The sequence below is a fragment of the Anarhichas minor genome, unplaced genomic scaffold (assembly GCF_050575085.1).
Source record: "Anarhichas minor isolate MPS153535 unplaced genomic scaffold, ASM5057508v1 ptg000032l, whole genome shotgun sequence".
Taxonomy (NCBI): Eukaryota; Metazoa; Chordata; class Actinopteri; order Perciformes; family Anarhichadidae; genus Anarhichas; species Anarhichas minor.
The window spans coordinates 284,132-300,596 of record NW_027466478.1 but is presented as its reverse complement, the minus strand read 5'-3'; the positions used below and the strand labels follow the sequence as shown (position 1 = coordinate 300,596).

The 16,465-nt window shown below is 46.6% G+C and overlaps 1 protein-coding gene across 14 annotated transcripts in view; it reads left to right on the top strand.

The window, feature by feature from the left end:
• vps13b (vacuolar protein sorting 13 homolog B) overlaps positions 1 to 16,465 on the top strand; it is a 336,932-nt gene that overhangs the window by 58,540 nt on the left and 261,927 nt on the right. For all 14 annotated transcript variants that reach the window (XR_012957588.1, XR_012957587.1, XR_012957586.1 and 11 more), the window contains one exon: positions 11,151 to 11,335. Coding sequence is in view for 11 of the 14 variants with exons in the window: in XM_076105383.1 (XP_075961498.1) it covers positions 11,151 to 11,335 (185 nt within the window). In the remaining 3 variants the exon portion in view is untranslated. The remainder of the gene's footprint in view (positions 1 to 11,150; positions 11,336 to 16,465) is intronic.

Genomic DNA, 16,465 nt, shown 5'->3' with positions numbered 1-16,465 from the left:
GGTGGTAGCGTTTAATTTCACTGTCTTGATGTTTGTTTTGGAAGTGCTCCTCGGCGCTGATGTAACTCCACAACACCCCTTTCCAACATGTTCTGTTCTCCGAGCAGACACTGAGCAGAGCCCCACAAGCTTTTGAAGTTTTTAAGGAAATATGAAAGAAAAGTGGGAAGCATGAGAGCGTAGTGAGGGTGCAGGAGAGAGCGGTCTGAGAAATAGAGCCAGATTCCAGTAGTTTTGTTATGCAGATCATTGGATCAGCTTTTTCCATTACCAATGTAAAAGGTAGCTTTGGATTTGCCTCCCTCTGGACTCTGCATTAAAAATAGACTATGACTGACAGGAGAGAAAGGTAGCTTGGAGTGGGGAGGTGATGTCATGCACACATTTTGCATCCCTCTCTTCTGTCCCCCTCTCTCTCACTCACACACACATTGTTACACAAACATGTTTGTCGTTGCCATTGCAGCCAGGTCATGCTTAAGCAAGCGTGTATGACTGCCAGGTGATCATGGGGGATTTGAAGAGGCACTGGGCGTCTGTGGAGACCCAGCACGTCTCCTGATGAGTTGGCCCGCGCCGCACGCTGCAGCTCATGTTTCCTTCAGTCTCACCACAGAGGCTCCGGCTTCTCAGTGGGCAGCAAAAGGGGCTTTCACTGAGGAAAGTACACCGCCTTGACGTCTTCTCCCTGCCAGCCTCGGCTTTTACCAGCCGTTTGGTATCGTGTGTGAGACCATGGATACATCCAATTAGACTGAAATGTCTTTGTTTCCTCAGTTTTTAAGCAAAAGGAAATTTTCAGGAAGAGTAATTGCTCCAGAGCAATTGCAGATTTCGATCCAAGATATTGTCGATCCACCGACAACAATCTTTTCTTCTTCTTCATCTATGTAGAGAAGTTTTTAAGATATTTCGCTAAAAGCCAAAAATGTCAACTTGCTGGTGGCGCTAGAGGAAAGGTCGGGGTTCATAAAAGTCAGTAGGATTCACCCTCAGGAGATCATGAATACCTGTATAAAGTTTCATGGCAATCCCTTTAAAAGTTGCGATATTTCAGTGCTGGACAGAACAACGCTGCTATTGCTAATGCCAGAGATGCTAATTTGCATGTAGCAGCAGCCATTTCCACGAGGAAACCACACAAACCTACATTTTTTCAATCAATCAATATGAATCAATTACACCAATTATGGTAAAATACCGGCGCTACAAAGACCTGTGGATTAAAATGGAAATGTTAAGGGACAAATATAACTCTTTCACAGTTACAATTGCTCGATATTGTATTTCACTGTTATTGCCGTATACAACAAACAGCATACTTGTGCTTTTTATGAATATGCTCATCTGGATTATGAATTCATTTGCCTGCACACCAAATATAATCAGTTATGTCACCAAACTCCATCCATCCATTTTCCTCCACTTATCCGGGGTCGGGTCGCGGTGGCAACAGGCCAAGCAGGCTGACCCAGACTTCCCTCTCACCGGCAACATGTTCCAGCTCATTCTGGGGGATCCCGAGATGTTCCCAGGCCAGCTGGGAGATGTAATCCCTCCAGCGTGTTCGGGGTCTTCCCCGGGGTCTCTTCCCAGTTGGACGTGCCTGGAAAACCTCCAGTGGGAGGCGTCCAGGAGGCATCCTAATTAGATGCCCGAACCACCTCAGTGGTTCATCACCAAACTAATGTGTGAAAAATCCTGCGTCAAAGGTTTTTTAATGCCAATAAAAACTATTTTAGCTACACTTTAATAATGATTTAATATTAAACATTACATGAATAAATCACAAATAAAATCTTAAGATGTTGTTCAGTGACATAACCAAGTTTAGGCTGAAATAGATAAACAAAACAAAAATAACACACAGCAAGGCAGTAAGGGACAGTAAACAAAGATGACTATAGATTCAGAGTCTCCCCTCTTGGTACGCTACCATGTACTAACTGTCATTTGGTTAGCAGAAAGCCCAAATCCTCAGAAATGAACTTTCACTCCCAGTGAATTAAAGTGCAGCTGAGAGGCATCAGGCTGTACTTACCCCTAAGGAAAGGCAATGTATGTGGCCGCCAACTTCACAGAGAGTCTCAATTGGTCCGGCTGTTAAACCTGTTTTCCCAGATAAAATCGCTGCCTGCAAAAAAAAACAAGGGGGGGATGTTAGAAGTGCCACCTGCATCGATCTCCCAAAAATCCTAACCTCACACCACATAAGGGCCACCTGACGGCAACAGCACATGGAGGCGGGGCCAAGGCCGGGGCCCACCAACAAGCCAGCAGCGGCATTCCAGTGTGGCTCGTCGTCTCGCAGGTCATAACTCAGCCCCGTGCCAGCTTTTATGTGGCGTTTTTAGCAGCCCCTGTTCCTCGCACAGCCATTTCTGAGCGGGCTAATTTCTCAAAGCATGTGGCGCTACAGGTGCACGTTATATAGCCCCGAAAAGCCGACTTTCCTCGCGAAGGTTTCTGAATGGAAAAGAACGTTGGTTCTCCCTTGATATCTAATTATTACGTTGTCAATGGCTACTTTGGTTTTTAGGACTACCTGTAGGATTTTTCTTTTTTATGTGAAGTTGAGAAGTCTATTACTCTGTCTGGACCGGGAGTCTAGACTCTAGATTAGCTCATGTTGTGATTTATGAAGGCTGCTTGAGGCATCTGAGGCACGAGGCTTCTGGTGTGATTGTAATGCCTCATTACTCCTGTTCATAGTTACTCATAGCGAGCTGCTCCTGGTCTGTGTCTCCCAGCACAGCCAAGTGCAGGAGGACAAATGCGTTCTGTGTCCCGCAGTGGAGAGCCGCAGACGTCCAGCTCAAATTTAGCAGATGTACACGAAGGAGCGCTCGCCGGTGAGAACATCTAGCGCGGCTGTTACATTTGTCCACTGGCCATTTTGGCAGGCGGTATCGTTAACAAGCTGAATCGGAATAATCATTTTGGGCGATGAAAACTGATTTGGGAGTGGCTGCTGAATGGAAAAGTCGATCCCTGCGCTCCGAGTATACATTTATATGACTTATGACACGGATCTTGTGAATGATGACGCACACACACACACAGACACAGACACAGCCTCTGCTTCAACCGTTGTTCACCCTCAAACCAAACTTTGATTGGTGTTGATTTTATAATGAAGTAATCACTTGTGTTGCTCATCAGGGTCTTAACTGAGCGGTCTGTGCAGGCAGGGTTACGGTTACCGTGAGCTGTGATGGCGGAGGGGTAATTGAATGACCTTAAAAATCAGCGTGTGGTTGCCGCGGTCATGCTCAGCTCTGAGTTGTGGTTCGGAGGCCATAAGAGCAGCGGGGGGACTCATTCAGCCCAAAACAGGGCCCTTCCCCGTTGGTGAAGAAACAGTGTGTTCTCAGAATCGATGCGAGCTGCAACAAGCAGGCTTTATGTATTAACAGGTGTGCATTAAAAGCTCCGGACTGGCACATGATGTAATGTGGTTCCACTTTTCACTCTGAAGCACGGGAGTGCACAGGATCGTGAGCTGCAAAGGTAAAAACATCATATTTCGTGTGGCACGGCCTATAAAGTGTTTGGGGCAGCTTTGTGGTCTACATCTGGTGTCGGACAGTTTTATTTGGTTTCATGGCTGACAGAGATCAATGGACGTATTGAGGAGCCTTAGTATTAAGGAAATGGCATCAGGGAATGATGCCATCAGGTTTGATTGACGTCTCCGTTGTGGAAGCTTCCATCAGCATTCAGACACTCAGTGCTGCAGGAAAGCCCCTCTGCTGCAGAAGCTGCATACTCGCCCTCATGATTACAAGTGTCATTTGGTAGCTTAAATCAACACCGGTTTTAACTCAGCCCTGAAGTCTAAATTATGGGCTGTAACGTTCTCAAGAGGCAACCATCGTGCAATCCAAGAATATCTGTTGAACTTTAACTATACCATGAGATGTATCTATGAGCCGGGGCCAAGATGGTGAATTTCGGAGCAGCTGTAGATGTTTTTCGGTCGACTGAGAGACTCTATTACTGCCTGAGTTAGTCATCTGAGCAACTGAAGCTTGAGGGAGGGAAAACAGTGGGAAGTAGGGAAGGGTGGATGGATTATCAGCTCTGAGTGGATTATCATCTACTGCGGTGTGCATTCCACTGTCCTCTCCTCCCCAACCGTGCCTCGCCGATGCTCCGCTGCTTCCCAGATGCGAGGAAGGATCTCCAGTTGGTGTAACAAGGCACAGGGAGCGCTGGTGTTACTGTGATTTCCCCCCCAAAAAAATCCAAAAAGTTTTATTTAACCAGGCTCAGAGAAAGTCTCTTTCCCTTTTTGCACTGACCATCTGCGTGAAGGTCAAAGGCCTTGAGTCTAATACTCGGGGCGACTTATTTGGATCAAAATAAAAGACAGCCGGTGCTTCCGTCGATTGCTGCATTTGTTGCTATGGCAACGGGACGTACCAAAGTCTATATCTGAAAAGCACAAATGTCATATTAAGTCTGCAGTCTCTGGACAGAGGTCTCCTATCTCTTGTGTGTCCTTATAAGGAGCCGCTTGCCCTCCACAGCTGGACATGTCGGACAGAGGCCGGAAGCTGCACACGCACACACACACACACCGATATTCGGGCCTCTTGATGTGTTTTCCTTTAACGCCTGATGAACCACGTCATTGCCATTTTCTCGCCTTGCGGTCTGCAGCTGTCTGCACAACTTGATTAAAACATTTCTTTTAGTAATCCCTGTGTAATGAAGCCCTCTCCTGTGTGTGTGTGTGTGTGTGTGTGTGTGTGTGTGTGTGTGTGTGTGTGTGTGTGTGTGTGTGTGTGTGTGTGTGTGTGTGTGTGTGTGTGTGTGTGTGTGTGTGTGTGTGTGTGTGTGTGTGTGTGTGTGTGTGTGTGTGTGTGTGTGTTGGGTCAGGGGTGCTCCAGATGGGAGGAAGGGGAGGGCCTGTGTGTGTGAGAGAGAGTGGAGTGTTTCTTTCTATGAAGAGTTTGGGCTGTTCTGGACCGATGATTGAGAAATGCACACATGGAACACCTTTGACCCGGGGGAACCACAAAGCTCTGAGCTGTGGCCACAGATCCAGAGCCAGCACAGGCTTTTAAAGACTGGTGAAGTTAGAGAATGGATGTCCTTATAGATTGTGGGTCGGGAGGTCAAATGAAATTGTAATCTCTTAATTGCACCGGCAGAATCACAGCGGGAAAATCAACACTGCACTAGAATACATGAAGAAACAAGACACAACGGGACGTTAATATACAAAAAGAAGCGAGTTCAAGTGGAATATATGGCATCAATAAAAGATGGCTGCCATTTACTGTGATGCTTTTACAGAGCAAGGAAGGCAAATACTGTCACCTCTAAAAGGTCCAGCATAATCTCACTGTGTCCCGCAAAGTTTGCTTTAATACTACTTCAACCACTTTTTGGAAAATCTTCTTTATTGATCACTTTTCTTCTTTACCTGCTGAAGTGGCATTTTGTTACAGCTCGGCTGGATTCAAAAGTCACTTGAGGGACAAGTGGGAATGATCCCTGGGAGTCATTTGTGGCTGCTGCTGAAAGCGACATTCGCTACATTGTCTGTGTCAGAGGCTCAGTTCTGGTTACATCCCCATCAAGCCCATGATATGGGCCCTGTGCAGCCAATGAAACAAATGACTCGAAAAAAAACCTTAGTAGAAATGGCAGAGAAAGAGAAATGAGCTGGATGTGTCATTTTATGATTATTTCTTTTCCATCATTTTTCTGAAAGTTATTTTCCCTTGCTTGGCTCCTCTATGTTAAAATAACATTGTTATTGAAATGCCAGCCACTCAACCCACTTCACACCCAGGTGGTAAAATGCTCCCCTCCCCCCCGAGTTGGCCACTTAGGTGTTGTTCTTAAGCGCCAAGTGCTTGTATGATTTATAATGTTCATTTGGAGACTTTGCGAGACACTGTAGTGAGTCTTTTGTAGTGAGATAAAAGAGGGGACTTGAGAGCAGCCCATAACTCACTCTGGTTATTTTCAAGAGGGGTCAATGACCTTGGCTTGGAGAGACGGGGGGGAATTCTGCAATACTCCAAATCAATCTGCACCACAAAGAAAGAAAAAGAAGAGAACGTACGAGCTGTCAGTCTGGCCTTCCCTCCATTTTCAGTCCGATTCCCTCCAAAGAAGCTCTGGCAATTGGAAAACAATGGCAGTGGAGGGTTTGGCTAACTGTTTGTGTTGGGGAATGTTTGTATTGATAATTAAGGTAGGGTGTGACGGTGAATGATTCGTAGAAACTCCAGATAACTTATCACTGGTCCCAAGACGGTGGCTCTGTTGTATCTATCAGACAAATATGTCAGCCCGTAATGGATTACTTCGCCGTTGCTGTGGACTCAGATAAGTTAAAGTCAGGAGAAAGTAGCACATTGTGAGGCCGCTCGGAATTGATTGACTGCTTTGTTGACTTTTTTGTTTGGTTTACTGCCTCGGATCCAGCCTACATTATCTTTTTGAGTGCTTCCACGAACAGTTTATTCGGGTGTTATGTTCCAGTTGATGTGGAAAATGTCCCATTCAGCTCCCATCACAGACAGAATCCACCTGTGTCGGGGAATGTGCGCCTCCCCCTCTTCCCTGAGGTCCACTGACGGACCGGACACCTTGCTCCACATCTCTCGCAGACCTCCTGTCTTTTTGGAAAGAATGAGGCAACAGATTTTTTTTGGTACTGTACAGGATATGAGTAATAACAAAAATGAACACTCTGGAAACTGAGCGCAGGCTCCAGGCTTGTATTCTGGGACGCTGTGTAAACCATTAGGAGCAGCTGCTCTTGGCGATATTCCTTCAATCACGGCAAGACGCTGATCTTAAAAAGAAAAAGAAGAAATGATTTGCCTGCTATATTGGGACCTGCAGTTAACAGGCTTTGTAGTTTGCCTCATGCTGGCTTTCTCAGTAGCGTCCTCCGTCAGAACATCGGCACCAATGCCAACATATGAAGGTTTCAACACATTACGGACATCTAAATGTACACACACTCACCTAATTGTCTGTACACACACCTCGACCAGCCGCCTTTAATTAGGCTGCATCTATTTGTGTCTGTGAAAGTACAAAGCAGCAACCTACCGGTTCTGCTATCCCTCTGTTTGTTCTGGAGCTTTTCCAAATGTCTTTTTTTTTTAATGAGCCTCCCCATGTTAGGTATTATTTTACCTGCAGAATAACACATGACTTGCAGGTTTGCGGTCTCTAACCTTCTCCCTGTTTTCCGCCTCGCTCTTGCTCATGTTTTCTGCAGGGTTTGATTATTATTTTTCTTTTGCTCTCGTCTCTCTTTGTGCTGGGTTTGCAGAACAAGCATTCTGTCACTAATAGATGCTTAGCGTAGTTTACACGCACAACCTCTTACAGGTTATTAGAGCCCACCCCCCCCCACCCCCCCCACCCTGTAAGCCGGGGCCTCATTACTGCAGCTGAGCGTGCTCTGGCTGAACAACCTGCTGTTATGTTATTGGATTGCATGTTTGCGTGCGCAGGTGTGTATACACATGCGCTTGTGTGACAGCATGCGTGTTGGCAAGCGCTAATGCATGTGTATCTGTACAGGTATGTGCATTTTTGTGGTCGTGTGTCTGTGTGCATTTAATGTGCTTGTGGTGTGTGGCCTCGAGCCCCAGCTGTATTTGTCTAAATATAGCTGTGACCGCAGTCGGACCAGACCAGGAAGCTGATTAGCCTGAGAACCAATGGTCCAAATGGATCTCAGCTATTAGGATGTGAAAGGCGGTTTGGTACAGACACGGGTTCCCTAGAGGCTGTTTAAATGCCAGCTTTGACTTAGGTAGTGAAACCTGGTGCTAGATGGCTCTAAGCCTTGTTCAGAGCAAATTACATTTTTTTTTTTTGTATGGAAGCACCGATATCGGATACCGGGCTGATACTCAAATCAGATCCGAGAAACACTGGTGTCCCATCGGTACTCGGTATCAGGACTGACAAAGTCGATTCGGTGCATCCTTGATATTTTGCAAGGGTCGTCTGTCTGTTCAGCCTGCTCCATTTTTAGATTCCACTCATTCATTTTCATGACTAAAAATAATTTGCCATCCCTGCTCTATGTCCAAATCTGAGCATGTACACAGAGGAAACAGTGGAGGCAGAGAGCCCCCCCCTGCACAACACCGTGCCCTGCGGGTGCCTGAATTTGACAGGGACACTGGACAGAAAGACTTTGTGCCCGGCCAGTCCGTCTGTCAACCTAGCCAAGCAGTCAGCAAGTCCGCCAAGTGCCCTGTCCTAGACCCGGTCCAGTTCTTCATCATTCAGACACGGCACCAGCAGAGGGACAGGTGGGAGAAATGAGGTCTAATGTTGTTGAAATACACCAGAGAAAAGCATATTTCACTGGCTGGAATTGAAACACCTCATTTTTCATAGCGCTTGACTAATTTTGATTTCCTTTCTTAACATATTCCTGGTGGCCCCTGCGTTTTAATAAAATTGACTCAAAGGACTACTGTGAGGTCACAGACTGCCTGTTCAATGAGGCACTGAAGTTCAAGCCAAGGACCTGATTTCTTAAATTATGAGTCAGATCCTAAATGGGTTGTGGGCCCACTTCTGGTGGGTCTTCACGATATAAGAGTCAAAGTATGCTTTAATGAGTTTTGCTCCCCAGGCTACAGACTCTGTTTCTAACGTGGACACTCTACTGATCCAGTGTTTTGTGAGTTGTTTCACCTTCTAAGATCCATGTTTCAGTGTAGTCGTTTGTTACTGCTGCTGCAGGTAGAAGTGCTTCTATCTTTACCTCTTGGGAGTCTTTTGTTTCCCTCAGAGCCCTGTGGGAACAGTGGAAGAGCTGCCTGCCAGAAAGCTGTTTACCATGCTGCAGCAAGAAACACTGTCTGTGCCAGCTACTTAATGAAATCCGTTGAGTGTCTGGCTGTCCTCACATCCCGCATTCCCAAAACACCCTAATGAGAGTTTCTGCTTCTCATTTAGCTCCGAAGATCCAAGTCGCTGTTCGCAAGGAGTTGGGCACAATATAATAAAAACAGGTGCACAATTAAAGTTTTTAGACGACCGCATGCACATGACAGCTCCCCCGAAACGCCATAAACACTGGAATAAGCCAACAAACTTTCATCCCTTGCCAGTCCTCTCATTGAAGTGGCTTTGCAGGCACATTTGCTCTGCATGTGGGGGACATTGTTGTTGCCGGGGTCGCCTTCACTTTCTTTTGTTCAGCGGCGATGTGTGCTACGTGTACACACACACAAACACACACATATGCAAAAACACGTAAAAATGGGGTTGATTGATGTCTTGCAATATAGCATGCAACAGTAGTGATTTCTAATAGTGGAGAGGCATGACACTGCATGGTTCACCGTGGTGCCAAACGCACCATGTGTTTCCAGGGAATTCAAAAAATATATATATATGTGCGCTGTCAAGGTAAACTCATTGACCCTGTCAGGTTTGGGAATTTCTCTCTGCCTTTGTTTTCCCTGTGCTCTTACATCTCTCTTTATCAAACTCTCTCTCTAGCGGTCCGTCTCATGGTCCTCCCCCCCCCCCCCCCCCTCTGAGACAGCAGGCAGTTAAGAACTCCGGGGCCCTGCCTGTGCACAGCTAACAGCTCATGTCACCCCGCCGAACCACCCAGGAGCAGAGAATATAAGGAAAAGATAAAGAGACACGGAGAGAGGGAGGGCAGCAGAGGAGTTAAACGATTGCAGAGCTGCTGAGCGACCCCTGCGATACAAACCCACACTCTGAACTGGAGACCAGACCCGAAAGGATGTGTGATCAAATGAACTGGGGTGCTTGTTCCTGACGCGCCGCAGCCATCCCTGGGATTAGTCACTCTTCTATTTTTTCACCGAAAGCGCGACTCAGAGGGCAGCGCCTCTTCGCTTCCATTACTATATGCAGTCGAGTGAGCACATGTACACACACACACCTCAGAAAAGTAAATGCGTGTCCAGGCAGGGGGCCAGTCCTTGAAAACTCCAATTGAAGAACCTCTCAGAACTAAAGAGAAGAGTGGAACCAAACGTGTTTTGCAGTGTTTAGTTCAGGCTCCCTGGGTGTTTTTCCAGTGATCAGAGGGAGTGAGGGACAGAGAGAGAGAGAGAGAGATGAGAAGGATACAGGTCGGTAGTCATGACGATAAGTGCTCCATCACTCTTAGCACTGTGTGTGTGTGTGTGTGTGTGTGTGTGTGTGTGTGTGTGTGTGTGTGTGTGTGTGTGTGTGTGTGTGTGTGTGTGTGTGTGTGTGTGTGTGTGTGTGTGTGTGTGTGTGTGTGTGTGTGTGTGTGTGTGTGTGTGTGTGTGTGTGTGTGTGTGTGTGTGTGTGTCCTTCTGCCGTTGCTGATGTCACGGACGGGATCTCAAGAACCGAGGAGCCATGATATCACAGCATCGATAGAGAAAGAGCCCTGGAGACCCCATTCAGGGATTTTAATGCGCAGTATATGTGTGTCGACTGTTTGAATATGAACAAGTGATTACAGAGTGAATAAGGGAGTGTGTGTGCGTGCGTGTTTGTGTGTCAGATGATAAATGAGAGCATGGTCCACTGAGGTTGTGATGGACAGGGGCCTGGAGGACTCCATCCGACTGTGCTGTTACCTCATCCCCCTGAATGCTCAACTCATCAGCTTGTCACACACACACACACACACAGACTCTCTCCCTCCACACTCTTGGAGACAGATGAAATGTTAAATGCGTAGAGATTCTTTTTCGGGGTCGGGTTTCTGGGCTGCACATCCCTTCACATAAATCATCATCACAGTTTTTGATGGAGGGGAGAGAGCGAGGGGTCGTCGCGGCAAAGAGGCAAACTGAGTCCTACCTGCCAAGTAACTAAGGAAAGCTTGGCTCGCCCTCGGTACTTCTTCAACTCGCTGCTGGAGCGCGCCTCTACCTATTTGGCCCCTCGTGCTATCAATGAGCTGTTTTATATCGTGATGTGATATTGATGGATTCATGGAAGTCATGAACCATTCGTTTCCACCGGTGTCCATTTAATTAAGTGTATTCTGGCGCTTTTGTGCAACTCGCCTTTCTTTCATTTATTGTTGTCCCCATGTCCTGACTCTCCCTGCGTCTCTCTTTCTCCCCATGCACTATCCCTCATCTAACCCGGTCTTTCGTCCTCTCAATGTCCCTCTCTCGCAGGCGCAAAAGGTCTTCAGTCCCCACCACAGAGTGTATTTTCGAGCTCCCCCACTTCGCCCTCCAGGCCACGAGGGCCCAGACGCTTCTGCTCCAGGCGATCTGTCAGAGCTGGACCCACAGCGTGGTCAACGGAGCCCCGTCGACTCTCAGCGAAAGCCTGCTCCGCGAGGTGTACAAAGCTCCAGGTAAACCACGCGCTCTACGGTAGTCCGTCTGAAGTTAACTCAGCTTGGAAACAACCTGACCTGTTAGTTGTCCCCATATCTACACTGCATACCTATTATTCACTCAGAAGTAGTTGGGGAAATGTGTGTGTGATGATTCCGTTTTGATATTTGTACGTGTACATTTTTGTCTGTTCGTGGGAGTGAAATGGCCCCTAACCCTTGCACTATACTGTTTGGTCGCCATCCAACAGACAAGTGATCCGGTGTGTGAAGAGAAAGGGAGCAGGTTCATCATAGAGGATGTTTTTATTTTTTTTTTTGTAGTGCATGTGTTTTTAGTTGCTTTGCATGACAATAGTCTCATTGTGTTTTCTCCAGTTGCATTGCGATTGCAGGGTAGCAGTAAACATTCTGCAATGGCGACTCACTCACTTGGCAATGTGCAAACAATACAAACGCCGAAGATTAATGCCGCCTTTAGCAGCTCATTCTGTATTTCGCTCACGACCAGACAAGCTGCATCACTTTGTTCATCTGGTCTCTTTTAAGCTATTGTGTTAGATGATAATGTGTTCATCATTGTAGTTGATCTATTCAAGTCTCATGAAGTACACTTACTGTCCTTTGTTTGTTTAGTCCTCCATAATGTCGAGCTTGTTTCTCAGTACCACTAAAATGTCAAAGGGATATATGGAACTGGCTTGAGCTTAAAGTTGAACAGTTATTGCTCAGGGCTACACACATCATGTGCCCGACTATCATCTGACCCAAACCAAGTCAACCAACACAAGCACATATCCAAAACTTTAGGTCTCCAAATACACACGTTCGCACTAAACCCTCTGGCATAATCAACTCGTCCTGTGCCCAGTGTGGGGTAGTGGACCTGCGGCCAAGGGCAAATTTACTCTGAAACGGTTTTTATGCTTGGTGTCACCTAGGATGCCTTAATGGTCAAATAATACATTTTGCCCCTTGTTAAAGAAAGGGAGGGGAGCCTGAATTCCATAAAACAGTAGCGCTTCTCATGACGGTAGCATCTGGACAGTCCTCAGGAGGGCCAGGGATTTTCCAACTCATTAGGATCATGTTGTTTGGTATGCCGTCAACATTCTCCCTCGGCCGAGCCGGCCAAGCTACCTTTTTCACCGTTGCGCAGCCGCCAAAATTTATGAAACCGGTCTCCCGTGGAGTGAAGTCAAATATTCCTCTCCCCCTCACTCTCGCCTTGCTCTTGGAACGCGGCTAGAATAGAAACGCGGAGAAACATTTGCACATCTGGTCCGTGTGCTGGCAGGTTAGAAAAAAGAGCAGCCGGGGAAAAAAAAGTTTGGGTTTCGCAGGCAATAGAGTGAAGGGGGAATAGGTGATGTGTTGTGTAAGTATATGTTTTGCGGGGGGAAAGTTCTGCAATAATTCCTATGATATAACCAGAGATGTCTGGTGGCGTATCTGCTTTTGAAATTGCGGTGACACTCATGGGCCTTAAAGAAGATGTTAGCTGTCCCGATCCCTCTCAATCTCTGGCATGACAGCTTGAGTGCTGAGGAGAAATGGAAAATGAGGAAACGTGAGAGATGAGGAGCATAGGGAGCAGTTGTGAACTGTGCTCGCTGCAGTGCGTCTTCCTGTGCACCCAGGAAAACCTCGCTGAACAGCTTCAGTTCCTGTGGTTTTAGTCCGCACTGTAGCGCCACGATGGGAGCTTGTTTGTTTAAGTACACGAAGGCTCACTGGAGGCGGTTCTCTTTACTTTACATCCTTTAAACCGGTCTAATGACAAACACAGGGGATTGCACTGTTTAACTGCTGACCACTTATTTGGCCCTTCCGCGTGGTTAAAAAAAGTGTTTGGAATCTTAGCGGCGGCAGATTCAGATCTGGATCCAGATTTAAGCCCTGCGGTCGTTTGTTTGTTCTTGTGTCACCCAACCAGCAGCCATCAGGCCGCTGCCAGGACAGACAGAGCTCTCACTCACTCACACACACACACACTGAACATGGCATACTAAAGCTGTTCACTTCCATGTGCCATTTTTTTTTCTTTTCTTCATTCTTTTAGGAATTTCTCCTCCCTCGTAGCCGTTTGATGTCACAGGGTTTTGCAATAGTGGAAGGTGTTTCATATCGAGGTCTAGCTGATAACACAGATGGTCAGTGTCCTTCGCGGGGGAGCCGTCCGGGTATAAGATTTCATTCCCTGTCCAAAAGGAAATTCCACGATTCAGCAAGAAGAAGGGGGGGGGGGGGGGGCTTCAGTTTTAATCTCAAGGTACTGACAGACTGTAAAAATGTTCTTCAAAGTAGTTGGTGGACTCAGATTAAAAGCAACAGTCAAGAGACATCATTGCAGCTGACTGGAACACAGCCACTAGAACTTGTTAGACTTGGAGTTTGTGCGCTGCTCGGCGGCAGCTTCAGCGGGAACGCAGCAAGCAGCATGTGCAGTGAAGAGTGTGTGGGACCACGTTAGTGAAGTCAGAAAACTTGGTTTGCCTCACAACCGTCCGTAGGACGGTGATGATTTCCCACGCTGTCGTATTGAGCTTTCCTGCGGTGACGCATTATTCCAGCGTTCTCCTTTTTGCATTCCGGTGAAGCTCACACTGGTGTTGTTTTATTGGGGAGCTCTGCAGCAAACGGAGTGTCATACTTCACTGTGTCCAGTTGTCTGATGAGGACGGAGAAGTCCATAGATCAGCCGGGACTAGATATATATCTTGTAAACAAGTTTAGTAAAATGTGTTTCAATTCACACTACATTTGTCTTTAGTTTAGAGGCTATTATTTTAGTTATTCTCATTATTCTCTACCCAAGATCCTCCTCATTGACAGTGTTTTGGTACATTTTGTATAATAGAAAAAAAAAAACAATCTTGAGTAAAGAGGTAGAAATGAAACACCAGAGTATGATTTACATGTTGTACTACCTTGTCATTTGCAATGCCTTCATCATTTCAAGTGAGTTGTAAAAAGAAATGTTATTTCGTCATGTTTGTTTTTTGCTGCTTTATCCTGCTGCATTCCTTCTTTACTAACTTTCCCAAAACCTGTTCTTTCTTTCTTTCTTTCTTTCTTTCTTTTTACCTGTTACTGTCGTCCTTTCTTTCCATCTTGTCTGAGCAACTCTATTCTACCAGCTTTTTATTTTCTCTCCCTCTTATCTAATGTTGTTGCTGAAATCATAATCTCACGCCATCTCATTTTCCCTCCTCTAACTCTGTATTTGTTTCTGTTTCTCCTCTCCTCCTGTGGCCACCAGCTCGTCCTACGTGCTCCCTTTGTTTTTACTTCCCAGGATGCTTTGGTGGTTTCGCAGTAGCAGCAGTAGTAGCAGCAGTAGTGGTAATAGCAGTAGAGAGGCGCCAGTAATTCCTGCCCTTCCACCGCTTCCAGCCACGGCTAACCTCAGTTCCAGCGACACACTGACCACAGTGACCTCCCACACGCTACTCCAGTCTGCATGCATTTGTGTGTGTGTGTATGCAGTGTGTCGCGCATAAGTGTGTGAGCGTGGCTCATTTTGATTCAGGGAAAGTGTAATCTCAGGGCACAAATGAATTTCGTCACTTCTCAGTGCATCTCAATGAATATTTGGATATACAGTGGCTGAGAAGTCGGTGTGAATTTGCATTGGTGTCTGTTATGCATTACTTTAGCCCAGAGTCTTTAGAAAACATGCCAAACTATGCATATGAATGCCTTTTTTATAAAAGCGGTACATATTCACAAATTCAGCAGGAATTAGAAGTCTGGGTTGCGTCCATGGGTCCGTGACATTGCAGTAGACCCTCCAGACGACGCACAGAAAGGATGGGATGCTCATTATAAAAGACGGATGATGTTGCCTGTCAGGTCCAGTGGTAGAAGTGCTTCATAGCACGAGTCCTTTCTGCTTGTGCTATTTGCTTGGAAGTGACTTGTGGCGGAGAAATATTTGACTTCTTGTTTTTAGGTCATCCTTCACAAGGACTACACAATGATAGGTAAAATGGGCTTTTGGTCTGTTTGGCATATCAGAGTGACAGCTACAGTATGCACAAGTTAACCAATATCCTCCCTTCATTTGAGCCAGACTCAGCTGTTGACTGTTTATTTCATATAAACAGGCTTTTTCCTGATCATTGTCCTCCCTAAATAAACCATTCTGGGACCAATTCAGAATTGGCAAAAAGAAGTGGAGCAGAAACTCAGCCCAGTGCCATAAACTTTCTCTGCAGAGCAGCGGGGCTTGATCCATGCACTTCCCTGTTTTAGTGTCTTGCGAAAGGGCCGCGTTTTGAAACACAAAAGATCAAGGTCATTTAAACAAGCATAACATTGGCATTTCCACCAGTGATGGATTCCGCTTTAATGCAGCGACCACAGCTGCTTTCCTGGCCACAGAGCTCCGCGGTGGTCTGTTGTAGGACAAGAGGAGGGGCGGGGGGGGGGTCTAGTAGTAGAAGTTGGTTGGTGGTGGTCACCAGACGTGCTCTAGATGATTGCTGGGTGATATACGAGCTGTGACATAACTTCGACGTGACAGATATGGGGGGGGGGAGGAAGAGAGAGAGAACGATATAATGAGCAGAATGAAAAATGAAAGCGAGGGTTGAAGGGAAAAGAGTGACAGAAGGGAGAAAATAAAGAGATTGAGAGCGAGGGGTGGACCTCAGTGCCCAGAAATTGGCCACTGGTCCTCTTTATTAAACCCAGCTTTTGCATCTAATTGAGTGTCGGGTTAGACACGCACGCACACACACACACACACACATGCGCGCACATAAAGAGACGCGCATAGGCACAGAGGCATGCCCATCTCCGTCTTTAGCAAATCCTATATGTGCCCCCGACCTCACAGCGTACGATCCCATTTAAGGCGAATGATGGCGAGTATGTTTGGATACAGCCAGCGCATGCTCTCACCGCTCAGCGACTAGAGGCACGTTGATGATAATAGTCCAGGGCTCATGCTCTCACTCCGAACAGTATCTTTATTAAAACAAGTCTTATGTTTTTACAAGTCCCCCCTACACATACAGCGGGGGATGGGGCGGCCGGGAGGAGAGAGAGTTGAAAAAAAGACCGCTCAAGGTTAAGGAGACTTATTTATTTATACTTTTTTCTTCACACTGATATTACCCGTCGCTTGGAAACGAGCGCGGC